This window comes from Spermophilus citellus (assembly GCF_964194105.1).
Source record: "Spermophilus citellus genome assembly, chromosome: 18".
Taxonomy (NCBI): domain Eukaryota; kingdom Metazoa; phylum Chordata; class Mammalia; order Rodentia; family Sciuridae; genus Spermophilus; species Spermophilus citellus.
Window position 1 is genome coordinate 17,765,148 of NC_138200.1, and position 14,597 is coordinate 17,779,744.

The window sequence follows — 14,597 nt, forward strand, 5'->3', positions numbered from 1 at the left end:
CTCTGTGGCTATTCACATCCTCTCCACAGAGCCCAGCCTACCTCCAGGGTGGGTCAGACATCCTCTTGGTCTCCAAAAACCCTGTTTTCCCTTCACAGCTCTCATCAATGCAGCCAGGCTCATGGCGATCTACCACTGCCCAGGCTTCTCCATCACATCTGACCTTTCCAGCCTGTGCTCCCCTGACCTCAGCACTAACCACTCTACTCTCCTTCATCCTACATAAGAAGGGATTATTTCAGACAGTTGGTTACCACAAAAAAATCTACCCAGATGGGCTGTGGGTGTATCCCATTTTCTTTCCTCATTAAAACTGAGGTGATCAATCACTCCCAGCCCCCAAGAACCCTGAGAACTATCTTAAGCCCTGAAGAAGGGTGGGGCTACAGGGTGGCTTCCTCATCTGAAGGTAAATGCACACTCTGAAAACACCAACTGCCATAGCAGTCCTTTCCTAGGACTGAAGTTAAGTAACACGTAGGCTCTGTAGGCTTGGTGGAGGGAGAAGGCAACTCTCTCATCCCAGTGGGAACACTAGGGCTGGGGAATACTTTCTTGAGGGGGCAGGATTTGCATCAAGCTTGAGCTTGACATTCAAAGGACCACTTCTGGTATATGTCCCTCAGGGAGGGCGAGGAGGTAGGGCAAAGAGCTGGTCCAGTGGACCAAGGCAGGGAGTGTTCGTGGTGGAGGGCGGCATCTAAGACAATGTCCAAGCTGGTGAGTTCCACGGCTGTGCTATTTTGCTGTTGCTAACCCTACACTCCACCCTGAAGACTCAGGCTAGGATTTGACCTGAGGGGTATAGGACTGAGTCAAAGCACCAAGAAATCAGAATCAAACCCACTTATGCCCACCCATGGAGGGCCTCTTTTTTTTTTGATACTGGAGTTTGAATGCAGGGGTGCTTAACCATTGAGCAACATCCCCAGCCCTTTCTATATTTTATTTAGAGACAGGGTCTTGCTAAGTTGCTGAGGCTGGTTTGAACTTGCAATACTACTGCCTCAGCCTCCCAAGTTGCTAGGATTATAGGTGTGTGCCATGTGCCCACTTGGATTAAATGATGTTAAGAATTTGACTGTAGAAATCAACCCAGGGAGAAACTCCAGAGAGATCAAAGGTCAAAACCAAAGGTCACTCTTTATGGCACAATGAGAAGCCACAAATTGTTGTAAGCAGGGAAGAGTGACCTAGCAAAACAGGTTACAGACTGAAACACCACTCCCCCTACAGGCTATCACTTAGAGGATGGATTGGAAGATGAGACTGGGGCTGGGAACCTTAGAGACAACTAGCCAGGGAAGAGTCCAGGTGGGAGAGGGACCAGTTGAAGGTGTGAGGAGAGGAAGAGGAGCCCTCTCTTGGATTCTAGCTCCCCTCTATCAACTGTTCCCAGGCCTCTGTGGCTATTCAAAGGTCATCTATTTTAAGTTCTTCATCTACCCTTGAAAACCAGAGTCTAGGAACTGTGAGGACAGAGGAAATGTCAGAGGACTGACTAGCATCCCAGCTTGTCTACCTGGTTCCAAAGCCAGAATAAGGGTCTCTAGGACCTAGGCGGACATAGTATAGGGAGACAGTTCTTGAGAGAAATAGAGGCAGAAACAACTTTCCAAATACTGTTTACTTGACTAAAACAACCTGGAGAGAGGCAGGGAAAAGGTCACCAGTCCTAGGAGTGCACATTGACAACGGCGACATACAGGGCCAAAGTGCTGAGGGCCAGCAGCCCTGTTACCACTGCTCGGGCCAGCAGTGCTGTCCAGCTGCCCAGGGAGCAGAGGTGGACGAAGGTCCTGTGGGGAAACATCACAATTAGGAAAGGAGACCAGAAAACCCACCCTCATTTGGACCCGGCCTCAAAACCCCCTGAGCTCACTCCATGACAAAGGCCTTGTAGACACTAAGGAACATCAGCAGGAGGACAGCTGGCCGGAAGGTATGGTACAGGTCATAGCGTGTTATCATCCAGACTTGGGCAGAGGCAACGATGTAATGGACCTGACAGAAGGGAAGCAAGAAGTTGGGGCCAGGCCTTGGGGAGAGATATGGCCACCGAAAAAAGGTATATGTGGCATGGAGAGCAGGACTGCATACCAGACTGATGTTGGAGTCAATGCTCATCTGGATGTATTTCCAGTCAAACTCAATGCCCCGGGCTCCAACCCAGAGGGGGATGCAGCTGAAGAAGGCAAAGGGAGGGATTTTCTGGTACCCAGACATCCTTGATACCCAGACTGAGGCCACCCCCTCCCCCAGCATCCCTGTCCACCCAAGTGTCCTTTCTTAGGATAGTATGGGGTCCAGGCTGCTACACACACCGGGACATAATGAGCTCTGCGGTGGCCCAGCCCAGGGCAGCAACCATGATCTTGTACTCCCCCTTGCCGGCATTCCGGGACATGACAAGGTTTAGGCCTATTAGGTCTGCCACATCCACGCTGGCCTTCATGAACTCCTGTGGGTCAGGTTGAGGCGTGAGTAAACATAGGGCCAAGAAGCCCCGCTTGTGCACTTCCTGTCCCACCCTCACCCTACTCACCCCAATGAAGTCATAGATGCCACCTTCCCAGGTGGGGAAGAAAGTGGCCAAGAACAGCATCTGAGAACAGAAAGCAGAAAGGTCACCTCAAGGTGAGGGGGGAAAAAAAACACCTATGTGTTTTGTGGGAAGTTAATGTTCCTGTGAAAAGCGGGACACTATAGATTCCAGGGGTCTTTCTGGGAGAGAGTGGCAAGATCACAGGGCTACGGGAGATAGAAGGTAGATGTCTGTGTCTGTGGGGGCTGGGAATTCACAGGGGGTATAAGGTCTAGAGGTGCTGGGGTGGCAGCTCGGGGAGTGCTACCAGCCCCGTGTGACACGCGGCGGGGTTAGTTATCGCTCTTAACCGTACCAAAAAAACCTCTGTGCCAATCCTACAACCAAGGTTTTCTCAATTTTTACCGAAAAGTGCTAAGAAAAAGTTGCTTCAAGACCTCATCTCCGGTTCCACCCCTTCTGGGGTCCACACTCCAAGGGACCTATGCGGAGTCCTGAAAGCGATCCCCTGGTGGGGGGACAGCGGCAGAGCCGGGTCCCTGGGTCTGGAGAGCGTGGGGGCCAGACACGTGGGGTCCGGGCGGCCCTCACCTTGCATAGCTGCACAAAGAGGTAGGTGACCCCGGCCTGGACGCATTTCCAGAAGGCGTTGTACTCAGACCTGGAGAAGCGGGCGGTGAGGGGTCTGCCTGGGCCCCGCGCCCTCTCCGCCCCGCGCCCGCCCCGCACTCACAGGCCGCTGCACTTGTACGTGATGAAGTAGGGGAAATAGGCGAGGGCGAAGCAGTTCCCGAAGTGGAACAAGGTCATGTCGTCGGCCGCCCGGTCCCGCCCGCGCGGGAGTTGCCAGGCGACCTCTTCCGACGCGGGTCTCTCGCCTCCACCGGCGCTCTCGCCGGGGTAGGGGCCTGGCGCCCACCTGACTGGACTGGCCGCGGCCCGCGCGCGGCCTTCTGGGAGCGGTAGTCCGGACCCAGGCGTCGCGCGCCGTGACGTCAGAGCGCCCGCGTCCGGATCTCGCTTCCCAGGGTTCCGGAGTGGAACACTGTTGAAACACCTTTTCGGCCACGCTGCGCGCCTGTCCCCGTTTCCCATAAGTGGAATCCGGCTCAGAGCCCTGCGGCAACCCTCGTCCGTGGGCGGACCTGAAACCCGGCCTAGAACCCGCCGTGACCCACGCAGAGAGAGAGGCGCAGCTATGAGCACTTTGGTTTTTATTTCACCACTGACCGAGCAGCGCTAGGCCCTCAAGCCGCGCGCCGTCCTTCCCGGGGGGATTCCGACTTCCGAGCATGGCGCAGCAAAGGAGGGGCCTTCCTTTCATTGCTCTCGGCTGAACATGTAGCGGATCAGGTCCACCACCCGATGACTGTAGCCATATTCGTTGTCATACCTGCAGAGGAAAGGAAGAGGCGGTCAAGGGAGTTGCTCTCGACCACCCGTCAGCCTACCCCCCACTCCTTCCAGTACTCTGACCTCTTCCTCCTTACCAGGCAATGAGCTTCACGAAGTTGTCATTGAGGGATATGCCAGCGTTGGCGTCGAAGATGGACGAGTGGGAGTCTCCGATGAAATCCGTAGAGACGACCTGTGCATCAGAATTTCAAAGATAAGAGTGGGTAATAGAGAAGGACCCAGAGCTCAGGCTCTTATTAGACACATTGCCCATCCATTCATCTAAGAGGGGACCATGAGCTTGTGTCTTGATTACCAAGATCTCGTCGACTTGGGCCCTCAGAACAGTGTCTTAAGTGGAAGGAGCTGCAAGCGCATAGGCCTGAGCTTATAGTGGTGGAAGGCCACAGAAAGGTTTTCAACAGTGGGGGTGCTTTGATGCCATTAAAACGAGAACCTGGTTTTTGTGTGAGGGTGACCTGCAGGATCTAAACCAGGCACAGCACCAAGTAAGGCCCAACACCAAGGCTGATGCATAGAAAAGGCATGTGACATCAACTAAAGAAAGGCATCTGGCATGACATGGCTCTAAAGAAGTGTTGAAAAATGGGAGTAATAGTTGTCCTTGGTTCACTAAACATGTATTGTGCACCGTATATTGTGCACAGGGATACATCTGGAGCTACAGAAGTGAAATGATAGTTCTTAAATTTCTGTTTTCTTGGAGTGTACATGCTATTGGTGCCAATAGTGACAATGAAATAAAATTTCTGGTTTGGAAAAGAACCACAGAAAACATCCTGAGAGGGAGCCTTGCAGAGGAGGGGGATTGAAGTAGAGACCTGGAGGAAGTGAGGGCAGACCTGTAGCCAAACGGGGGGAAAGTGTTCCAGATCAAAGGAGCAACTACTGCAAAGATCCGGAGGCAGGGAAGTCTGTTTTCCCAGCCCTGCATTTCCTACCTTGGTACAATGAAAGCAGCTTTTGAGCAAGTGGAAATCACAACCCCTCCACAGAGGGTGCCTCCCAAGGTCTCCTCAGCCCCTGCCTACCTGATCCTCGGTGTAGGCAAGGATGCCAGACAAGGGCCCATTGGCTGCTGCTTTTACGACTTCCTTGATGGCTGAGTAGGGGGCACCCTTGGCCAGGCGGCAAGTCAGGTCCACAACAGATACGTTTGGGGTTGGCACTCTGAACGCCATTCCTGTTAGCTTCCTGGAGAATCCCACATTGGGGGCGGGAGTCAGAGCCCAAGCACTTCTGCTTCCGTTGCCCACTGCCTTGGGGCATGGCCAGTCCCTGTTCTTCCCCCAAGAATTAGGGCTAGTTCAGTCCTCCCATGGTGTGTCCCCACCCCCTGGTTGCAGCATCCTGTCCTCATACCCTTTGAGCTCTGGGATGACTTTGCCCACAGCACTGGCAGCCCCAGTGGAGGCTGGGATGATGTTCTGGTGGGCACCCCGTCCATCTCGCCAGGCCTTCTTTGATGGTCCATCCACTGTCTTTTGGGTGGCCGTGTAGGAGTGGACTGTGGTCTTGGGGAAGAAAGGGCTGAGGTGAGGCCTTCCTACTCCTAAGCTCCCATGCCTCCTTCTCTTAGGATTGGGGTGGAGGCCAGTGGGGCCACCACCACAGACCACAGGAGAGGCATGTACAGGCCAGAGGACTAACATTGTTAAAAGGCTTCTCCATTGTTGGGCCTCTTTCTGAAACCACTCTCCCTGCTAATTCCATACATACTGTAAGCAAGGTCTGGGAAGAAGAAGGGGGGTTTCCTTGTCATCCCTCCCACCTCAGCTCCAACTCACCCCTCAGCTCCAACTCACCATCAGTCCTTCCAAGATTCCAAATCGTTCATGGATGACCTTGGCAAGGGGGGCCAGGCAGTTGGTGGTGCAGGATGCATTGCTGCAATGACCCAGGTGTGCAAGGGCACTGTAAGCTGATTTGCAGAGCCACCCCTTCATCCTGACCCTATTGGGTTTGCACCCAGGTCTGGTTTTGTGAAAAGTCAGGATGGGGACAAGAGGGCTCAGTGGGGGTGCTGTCTGATTAAGGAGGCACCACTGGTGCCTAGGGGAAGCTCCCTAAGCATGTTTTCCAGAAGTTGTGCATTTCTAATAGGTAGTTTCAGGGTGACATTAACATTGTGGCTGGTGAGACTTAGGAATAAAGAAGCAGGAGTAGGTTGATGTGAAAGAAACACCAGGGATCAAAGGTGGGAGTGGGGGCAGGGAGCGTGAGTCCCTCCTCTTCACAGGCTGGCATGTCCTGCAGGCACTTGTCACACTTCAGAATGTTGCTGCCCCTGTTACCTGACAATGTTCATGGAGCCAGGGGCATAGTTCTTCTCATTCACACCCATGACGAATATTGGTGCATCCGGTGAGGGTGCGGTGATGACAACACGTTGGGCCCCTGATGTGATGTGTGCCTAGGGATTGAGCCCAGGGGTCAGGTGTTTTATGTGCAGTGGCCCCCAGCCAGCCCTGGGCACATGTCCCCCACTTACTGAAGCTGCATCTAAGGACAGGTACACGCCTGTGGACTCCACCACGTAGGGGTTCCCGACAGAATTCCAGGGGATTTCTTTGGGTTCCTTGCTGCAGAGGGGTGGAAGGGCTACGAGTCAGTGTCCCCTGTGTGGCCTTGCCGTCAGAGTGTACACAGCTTTCACCATTTGAAAGGCCTCCTGCCTGGTCTGCAGTCACCTGTTGCCCTGTCCCATGCACACCTAGCTACCCCAAACAGATGCCATCTTGCTGGCCTTTTCATCACTGTCCCTTTGCAGACCACTTTTCCTTTCTTGCCTGCACCAACCCTGCTGTGCCTAGGTATAGGCTGCTACTTCCCCAACTCAGGCCTGACTTCCTTAGGGGGACTATACCTGGCTTTGCCCCGTGGGCTCAGACCTGCCCAGCATAATGCTGCCTACCTTGTGACAGGCCTACTCAGCTGCCTTCTGGTCCCCAGCCCTGACCTCCTCACCAGGAGCCCTCATAGCCCCTTTTGTCTTGGCCACCTAGTTCCTGCAATAGGGAGTCTGCTGCCAGAGACCAAGAAGTCCTTGAAGACAGACACCTGCATCCTGAGAGTGGCCCTGGAGCATTGTGGCCGAGACAGCCCTGTGACTAGCAGTGGCAAGTGGTTTATAGTAGAATAGTGAAGGAGGATTTCTGTTCTCTGTTATATAAATCTACATAACATGACATTTTGACAAATGTTTGTATCTTAAACATTGGACATCTACCATTACAATATTCTTCTTGGCTGTAGCAAGCAGGGAATGAATCAACTGTATGTTAGTCTCATCCTTTACATAAATAACAGGGATATTGGCTTCTATAATTGCATCTAGACCATTCTATAATTTGTCTTCTAGACCATTCCATAGCATAGGGCAGGATCTATTTCCTTTGCTGTTGAGCCTGCTTCTTGCCATGGGCCTTCAGTCAATCAATGTTGGTAGTGTAGTTTTGTTTTAGCCATTCTGCACACACTTGAACGCCTGTCATATGCCTGTGTTCTGAGCTTTTACCTGCATTAAGCTCATTTAACCTTTAGACCGAGGATTTTAATTTTTTTTTTTTTTTTTACAGGGGCCAGAGTCAGGTCAGAGAGGAAGGGAGTAAGTAGAAGAGCCAGTGGAGGGTGCAGGTCAGCACTCCTAGTTTTGCTGCCTGAATGAATGAATAAATAGCCTCTCCTCTTCTCCCTGGGCTATGGCACATGATTATTCTCTCTCTGCTCAGTCATCTGCTCTCTCAGTCCACACTTTTCATTATCTGGCCCAACTCGCTCTTCTCTGATGTCCCACATTTTCTACCTTCCAAGCTGGGGGGCACTTAAACAATTTCTTTTATAGCAATTGCTGAACTGGCATGGGACAGAGTCAGCCTTCAAAAGACCCCAGCCCATCACAGGCCCTCCCTCCTGCCCACAGGATTATTGTGAGAATTTCATTCATTCTTTTTCTTAGAATGTTTTTTTTAAATTGTAGTTGGACACAATATTTTTATTTTTATGTGGTGCTGAGGATCGAACCCAGTGCCTCACGTGCGAGGCAGGCGCTTTACCAATGAGCTACAGCCCCTCCATTCATTCTTCAAGAAAGTAACGAGTGACCACATGGGCCAGGACCTGTACCTGCTAGTGCCAAAGCAACAACAGTAAGCGCAAACCAATAGGGCTCTCCCTGCAAGTAGGTGCAGACTTGTGGGAAAACACCCTTCCAAATGTTTCACAAATGCCTGTTAACTCCACTGGAGCTCCCAGCTACTGCAGAGGAGGGCATGATCATTATCCCCATCAGATACATGAGAGAACTGAGGCTTGGGCAAGTTTGATCCCTTGCCCAAGGTCACCCAACTGGGAAGGTTAGGGAGGGGCAGAATGCACGTGCAAACAGCTTGTGCTAAGTGCTGGAGAAGACCAGCAGGGCATTGGAGAGGGGCATGGAGGAGAACTAGGCTGAAGGCCTTGCAGGAGGCTGCTAGGGTTGATGGCGCCTGTGTGCGTGCTCACGTGTACACATGTAAGAGGCTGAAGCAACCACAGGATCAGCCGTGGCTCATTATATTAGAAAGTTAAGTAGGTGTAATATTTCCCATTTTATAAATTTTGATTCTTTTGATATTTGAGAATGTTTATATTTGAAGCATATTAAGGTAATGTTACTGCTTTTGCCTTATAGAACCTATCTTTTAAAGAAGAGTGAAATTTACTATGAGCAGGAACTGTGTAAAGTGGGAACTCGGAAGTTAGCATTGCTTGGGTGTGAGAGGTGCAGACTCAGGATCCCAAGAAGTGGGTGGCTAGTATGGCCAAGGGGATGAAAAGGCTGCAGGTGGGGTGCACAGTGTGTGTGAGGCCCATCAGGAGCTGGGACCTAATTCGTGGATGATGAGAAGCTACTCTCAGATTTACCAGGCTCGTTGGATGTTTTACAAAGGCCTCAGGCTCCTGAGTAGAACCCTAGTGGAAGGAAACAGCCATGCTCTTCAGAGAGAGTGGTCTGGGGGTTAAAGTTGAGTTGTAGACAAGGTGAGTTGATAGGCCTGTGGCAAGATGTGCAAATGTATGTTAAATACAGTTCTGGAGCACAGTGGGGCATCTTAAAGATTAGTGTTTCTGAACCATTTTTGAGGTCAAGGACCTTTCTGAAACCCTTTCTCCAGACTAGTACCAGAAGCATACACACACAATTTGGGGAATTATGAACCCATGTGAGGCTAGAATCCTCTGCCTTACTGTGCCGCAGACATGTATCAGACCTGTTGCCCTTACCACTGGAAGACAGCGATCTCCTGGTTGTTCACAAACAGCTTTCCATTCTTGCTTTCCACATTCCCCTTGTATCGGCCGTGAGTGGAGTCATACTTAAACATGTACACCTGCAGGAGACAGAATGGACTCTAGTCTTGGAGGAGCAAAGTGAACAGCCCTGGAGTGAACCTGGGTGAAGGTTCCACATTGGAGCAGGGAGCCTTCCATACTGGAACCCCTTTCTGGCCCTCTCCTGTACCTGCTGCTTACCATGTATTCTGGGTCAATGAATGGGTCGTTCACTGCCACCACCTTAACTCCCTTTTCCATGCAAGCTCGCAACACCAGGCGACCAATGCGGCCAAATCTGTCCAGGAACAGGCAGAGGAGGGGGTGGGAAAGAAAAGGGTCATGGGGATGCTGTGGTTTCAGTATTCCCACCAAACTCAAGTTGAAATGTAATTCCACTATCAGGTACTAAGAGGTGGTGGTGGCTTTTGGAGGTGAGACTTTGGGAAGTAATTAAGGTTAGATGAAGTTGTGAAGGTGGGACCCCCATGATGGCATTAGTGGCTTTATAAGATGAGGAAGAAAGGTTGAAGCTAGCATGCTTCCTCTGTCTCATCATGTGAGCTCTTCCCTACCAGCAAGAAGGGTCCTTCTCTATGTGACCCCTTGACCTTGGACTTCCCACCCTTAAGAACTGGAAAAAATAAATTTTGTTTTCTTTATAAATTACCCAGTTATAGCAACAGAAAACCAACTAAGGGGATGGGGGCCCACTCAAGGGAACTGGGTGACAGTACCCACTTTAGGGAAGAAGGCAGTCACCTCTTTGCAGGCCACAGTCATCTCTTGTGCATGTGAGCTCACCAGCTTTTTACCTGCATATTTTTCGTCCTCTCCCTCTCTGTACCCTGCCCTCTTAATCTTAGCTGGGTACAGATTCAAGTTAGATTTTGTCTCTTGGCCTGAGAACCTCCACAACTGTCTATCAGTAAAACCCCCACTTGGTTTACCTTCTCCCTTCCCCTCCCGCTTGCTGGCTTTAAACCTGTTACATTGTGAGGCTGTCCTTAAACACACTGAGCCTGCCTCTTCCATCCCAGAGCTCTTGCTGTCCCTCTTCTGGGAAGACTTTTTCCCCAGCAAGGTACCCAGCTGGCTGCTTTTTTTTTTTTTAGTTGTAAATGGACACAATAATTTATTTATTTTTAGGTGGTGCCAGGGGTAGAACCCAGTGCCTCATGCATGCTAGGTGAGCCCTCTACCACCGAGCCACAACCCCAGCCCCCTGACTGCTTTTTGTCACCAGGCCTCCCTTTCATGTCACCTTGGGTTGGCAGGCCAGAGACCTTCCCTGGCTGCCCTCTCTGTCCTTACACCACTGAGGTCTGTATGTTGATAGAACACAGCAGTGAACTCTCCTGTTTCTTTGATTATTGTCTTCACCCAGAGTGTGGGCTCTCCCAGGCCCTGTCTCCTCTACTCCCTGCTATTTTTCTGGGCTGGCAGAATGAGCCGTGGTGGTGAGAAATGGGGAGATGCCCAGGACTGTGACTTCTGCAATAGCTCAGGTGCCAGGGTGGACTCACCCATTGATGGCTACTTTCAACTCCTTAGGTGGAGGATTCTTGGGGGGCGGGGGCGGTGGTGGCGGTGGAGGCGGAGGCGGGGGCGGGGGAGGTGGCTTTCCCTCTTCCTTCACTGGAGGCAGTGGTTTAGGCTCAGGTTCAGGCACTGGTTCTGGCTCACATGCGGGTGGTGGTGGTGGTCTGGGCACTGTGGGGAAGGGGGACAGTAGGGGGGGAAGGTCATGAGCTTCGCACCTTGTAAAGGAGAATGAACCCTCTTTGCCACCCAGAACTGGTTGCTGGCTCCTGGCCCCTGGTGGCCACTTATGTAGCCCATGTTTCCTGACCCATTTGACCCACGAAAATGAGCAAGAGGTGTGGTGGTTTTAAAATATCAACGGCAGGGCCCCTTCTCTGGAGATTCTGTATTTTTAGCGGTTGGTTGGAGATGTATTTCTGTGAAATGAAGATAAAATAATACTTTCTTTCAGCCATCACTGTGAAGATTAAATGAGGTAATATGTGTAGTGTTGAGGAGACACCCTAGAAAACATTCCACATGTTAGTATTTCAAAGATTGTTTCCTAAACTTGTAATTGATCTAGTCCACTTGTCCCCAAACTGTTCTGATGATAAAACTTACTGGGGGAGGCCTCTTCCTACAAAAATCTTAATTCAGAGGGTCTGTACTGAGGCCCAGGAATCCCATTTTTAATGGGATTACCCATTAAAAGAAGAACCTCCAGGAGTGCAAACATCCCCAGTGAGCAGAGGACCCCTGCTCCCCATAAGCACTGACTAGTTCCCTATGAACCCGCACTGTTGCTGGAAACACCCAGAGTGCAGCCTCAGGCCACAGGTCTGTGGCAGCAGGGAGTGGAAGTGTAGGAGATAGATTGTATTATACAAACCAAGGGGAAACTCTTATTGGCTCCTACCTCCTCACTCCCACTCCTAGACTGAGCTTAAACACCTGTGCCTGGAGATGAGCATCCACCTGAGCTACAGGTAAGAAGGAGGAGGAAGAATTAAGGTGCATTCAGGGGACCTGGATGGTAGAGGATTTCAAGCTGGAAATCAGACCTGGATGCCAGCTCTGGCTCAGTCACACCACTGTGTGGTCTTGGGCAAGTTAATATTTCCTGGGTGACACGTCCCACCCTCTGCAGGCTGCTGGGAGAGTTCAGTGAGATCAAGACCAAAATAGCGCTGACTTTAATAGAGGAGGGCAGGAAGTCAGACTCTGTGAGGATTTGTGAAGGGAAAGAGAGGGGGCCGGAAAGGGGTGGAGGGTGTTGGTGGGAGCTGCTTTGGGCAACTGGAATCAAAAGTACCCCAGGCAGTGGTGGGACTGGAGCTGGGGGCCAGTGGGCTTATTTGTCTCCCTGACCTCTCCCTGCTGCCACAGACCTGTGGCCTGAGGCTGCACTCTGGGTGTTTCCAGCAACAGTGCGGGTTCATAGGGAACTAGTCAGTGCTTATGGGGAGCAGGGGTCCTCTGCTCACTGGGGATGTTTGCACTCCTGGAGGTTCTTCGGCTGTCATCAAAGGGGAGATGTGTCCTGGGTTAAAAGTGGTCATCTGTGCCCAACCAGCAAACTTTCAGAAGAAAACTGCCCCTGGTGCTGTGTCTCACTGGGGCTCCTGGATCCTGGAGCCCTGGGGAAACTTGGCTGCCCCAGCCCATCTACCCGGCCATGCTCTGGCTTCCCTTAGCCTCCACCTGGGGGAAGTGAGGAAGGGGAGGGAATGGGGTTATCTGTCTTGAGAGTGTGTGTGAGAATGCACTCATGTGTGCACACCTCTGGCTGGGTGAGGCAGGACTGCCTGGTGGCTGGTAGCAGGAGTCTGGAGTCCCCAGGCTCTGGGTGCAATACCAACATCTCTGCCTCTTGGTTAGAGATTGGGAAATGGTTTGCCCTCTCTTAACCTCTGTTGTCCTTCTGAAATGAGGACGGTGAGCACACTGGTCTGGGTGAAGGTGTGCCTGTAAAGTGATTCCTGCGGGCCCAGAGGGTTGAAATGTCGGTCCTTTGTGCAGGACAAGGAGAAGAAATCCACCAGCGCTTGCAACGGCCCCTTTCTGGCTGGTTGATGCAAGGGAGCATCAGTGTACTGTCAGAAGCCCACCCGCCCGGCCCTTCCCTCAACTGCCCCTCATACACCTACCCTCTTTTCATCACCTTTGTCCCTGTCCCTGCCCTTCCCACCCACTGCTCATTCTGCCAACTCAGCGTAGAACCCTTCCCCTCCGCCTCCGCCGTCACCGCAGGCCAGAGGAAAGCGGCTCCTGGAGGAGGGGGACACGCGGGTGCGTGGCGGTTCCCCCCTTGCCGACCCCAGGAGGATGGGCCGCGAGCGCGCGTACGGGGGTCGCCCCACAGCTTCTCTCACCCTGGCACGGCTGTCGCAGCAGCTGGACAACGGTGACATTGGTGAGGACGACGTCGCGTTTCGACATGGTGTCCTAGGCCTAGCCGCCCCGGGACCTGCGGTGATGTTACTGAGTTGCGGGGCACCGGGTCTAGAGCTTCTAAGCAAGATGTCACGGTGCCCAGTGACGTCACAGAGGAGGCAGTGCGCAGGCCTCAGGACTTGGGACTACCGCCGCCCCACCCGCGTGGAGCTGCGGGACGACCTCACTGTGCGCCACCATTCCAAGGGCACCCGTGGGATCTGGACTGGAACCCACCTTTTCACACGGGCACTCATAGCTCTTTTCTCCCTTGACCTGGTGGCCCCCTCTCCCCGACCTTTGGAAAGTTCCCTAGCGGTTTCCTTGAGCCTGGAGATGCCTGGAGAGCCCCACCGGGGTCCTTTCGTGGCTGCTCTAAGGCCTCCGGCAGATGCCGGTCTTCTGGCATGCCCCAGGCCCTTTGGGACTCCCCATCTAAAATGCCCTCTTTTCCCAGTGACTATCAGTCCCCACCCGACCGGCCTCAGTCTCTGCCCATCTTCCAGGAAGCCCTGTGTGTGACTCCCCATCCCGGCTCGGATGCTCTAATATGCAAAACTACCGTGGAGCTGGGCCGGTGGAGCAGCCTGATCTCCCCCCCACTCAGAGGCTGAGGTGGGAGACTCGCTGGAGCCCAGAGTCCAGACCAGCCTGGCAGCATACAAAAAGCCCTAAATACTTTAGAGCTGTGCTTTCTATAATTTTATTTCCCTCATGGCACATGGCTAAATATCATATTTTTATTCATTTATTTTCATGCCGATTTTCTCTGCCACTAGACTATAAACTCTAGAAGGGCAAGGGCCTTGTCATCTTTGTCACTTCTACAGCCTATTGACAAGAGTGTTGGGCACTTGAAAGGTGTTTGCTCAGCATAATTTAGGCCTACCTTGGTGATGTTGTAGGTTCAGTTCCAGACCACTGCAATAAAGCAAATATAGCAATAAAGTGAGTCACAGATTTTTTGGTTTCCCAGTGTGTATAAAACTTCTGTGGGGCTGGGGTTGTGGCTCAGCAGTAGAGCACCTGCCTCACCTGTGTGGGTTCCATCCTCAGCACCACATAAAAATAAATAAAATAAAGGCATTGTGTCTGTCTAAAAATAAAAAAAATAAAAAATTCTGTTACTGTTTTCAATTAGTGTGCAAGAGTATGATGTCTGAACAAAACAATGTATATATCCTAATTTTTGAGGTGCTGGGAATTGAACCCAGGTCCTCACACATGCCAAGCATATGCTGTTAGGATGGATCTATACTCCCAGCCCTGCATACCTTAACTTTAAAATATATTATTAAAAAAAGCTGCCGGGCACAGTGGCACACACCTGTAGCCCCAACAGTTCCGGAGGCTGAAGCAGGAA

The 14,597-nt window shown here is 51.9% G+C and overlaps 2 protein-coding genes across 3 annotated transcripts; both read right to left on the minus strand.

The window, feature by feature from the left end:
• Positions 1 to 1,609: 1,609 nt before the first annotated feature.
• Positions 1,610 to 3,502, minus strand: TMEM147 (transmembrane protein 147). Of its 2 annotated transcripts, XM_081275881.1 has the most exons (7): positions 3,279 to 3,502; positions 3,137 to 3,206; positions 2,546 to 2,605; positions 2,325 to 2,461; positions 2,101 to 2,185; positions 1,883 to 2,004; positions 1,610 to 1,799 (listed from the first exon to the last, which is right to left on the minus strand). In XM_081275881.1, the coding sequence occupies exons 1-7, from the start codon at positions 3,353 to 3,355 to the stop codon at positions 1,676 to 1,678; spliced, it is 675 nt and encodes a 224-aa protein (XP_081132007.1). In that variant the 5' UTR covers positions 3,356 to 3,502; the 3' UTR covers positions 1,610 to 1,675. The 2 variants fall into 2 exon arrangements, with proteins under 2 accessions (XP_081132007.1, XP_081132008.1); XM_081275882.1 differs by lacking the exon at positions 3,137 to 3,206 and having other exon boundaries at positions 3,279 to 3,413.
• Positions 3,503 to 3,648: 146 nt separating this feature from the next.
• Positions 3,649 to 13,705, minus strand: GAPDHS (glyceraldehyde-3-phosphate dehydrogenase, spermatogenic). Its single transcript, XM_081274715.1, has 11 exons — positions 13,087 to 13,705; positions 10,815 to 10,987; positions 9,476 to 9,682; positions 9,227 to 9,333; positions 6,453 to 6,543; positions 6,256 to 6,374; positions 5,767 to 5,848; positions 5,324 to 5,475; positions 4,993 to 5,155; positions 4,036 to 4,133; positions 3,649 to 3,938 (listed from the first exon to the last, which is right to left on the minus strand). Exons 1-11 carry the CDS (start codon positions 13,238 to 13,240, stop codon positions 3,866 to 3,868), a joined length of 1,419 nt encoding a protein of 472 aa, XP_081130841.1. The 5' UTR covers positions 13,241 to 13,705; the 3' UTR covers positions 3,649 to 3,865.
• Positions 13,706 to 14,597: the final 892 nt, after the last annotated feature.

Excerpts from the sequence above, each read along its gene's own strand:
- TMEM147 (XM_081275881.1), bottom strand. The coding sequence starts at position 3,355 with ATGACCTTGTTCCACTTCGGGAACTGCTTCGCCCTCGCCTATTTCCCC. Across the intron at positions 3,207-3,278 it reads ACGTACAAGTGCAGCGGCCT|GTCTGAGTACAACGCCTTCT; the intron begins GTGAGTGCGGGG and ends CCGCTTCTCCAG. Across the intron at positions 2,186-2,324 it reads GCAGAGCTCATTATGTCCCG|CTGCATCCCCCTCTGGGTTG; the intron begins GTGTGTGTAGCA and ends TGCCTTCTTCAG.
- GAPDHS (XM_081274715.1), bottom strand. The coding sequence starts at position 13,240 with ATGTCGAAACGCGACGTCGTCCTCACCAATGTCACCGTTGTCCAGCTG. Across the intron at positions 9,334-9,475 it reads TCATTGACCCAGAATACATG|GTGTACATGTTTAAGTATGA; the intron begins GTAAGCAGCAGG and ends TGTCTCCTGCAG. Across the intron at positions 6,375-6,452 it reads TGTCCTTAGATGCAGCTTCA|GCACACATCACATCAGGGGC; the intron begins GTAAGTGGGGGA and ends CTCAATCCCTAG.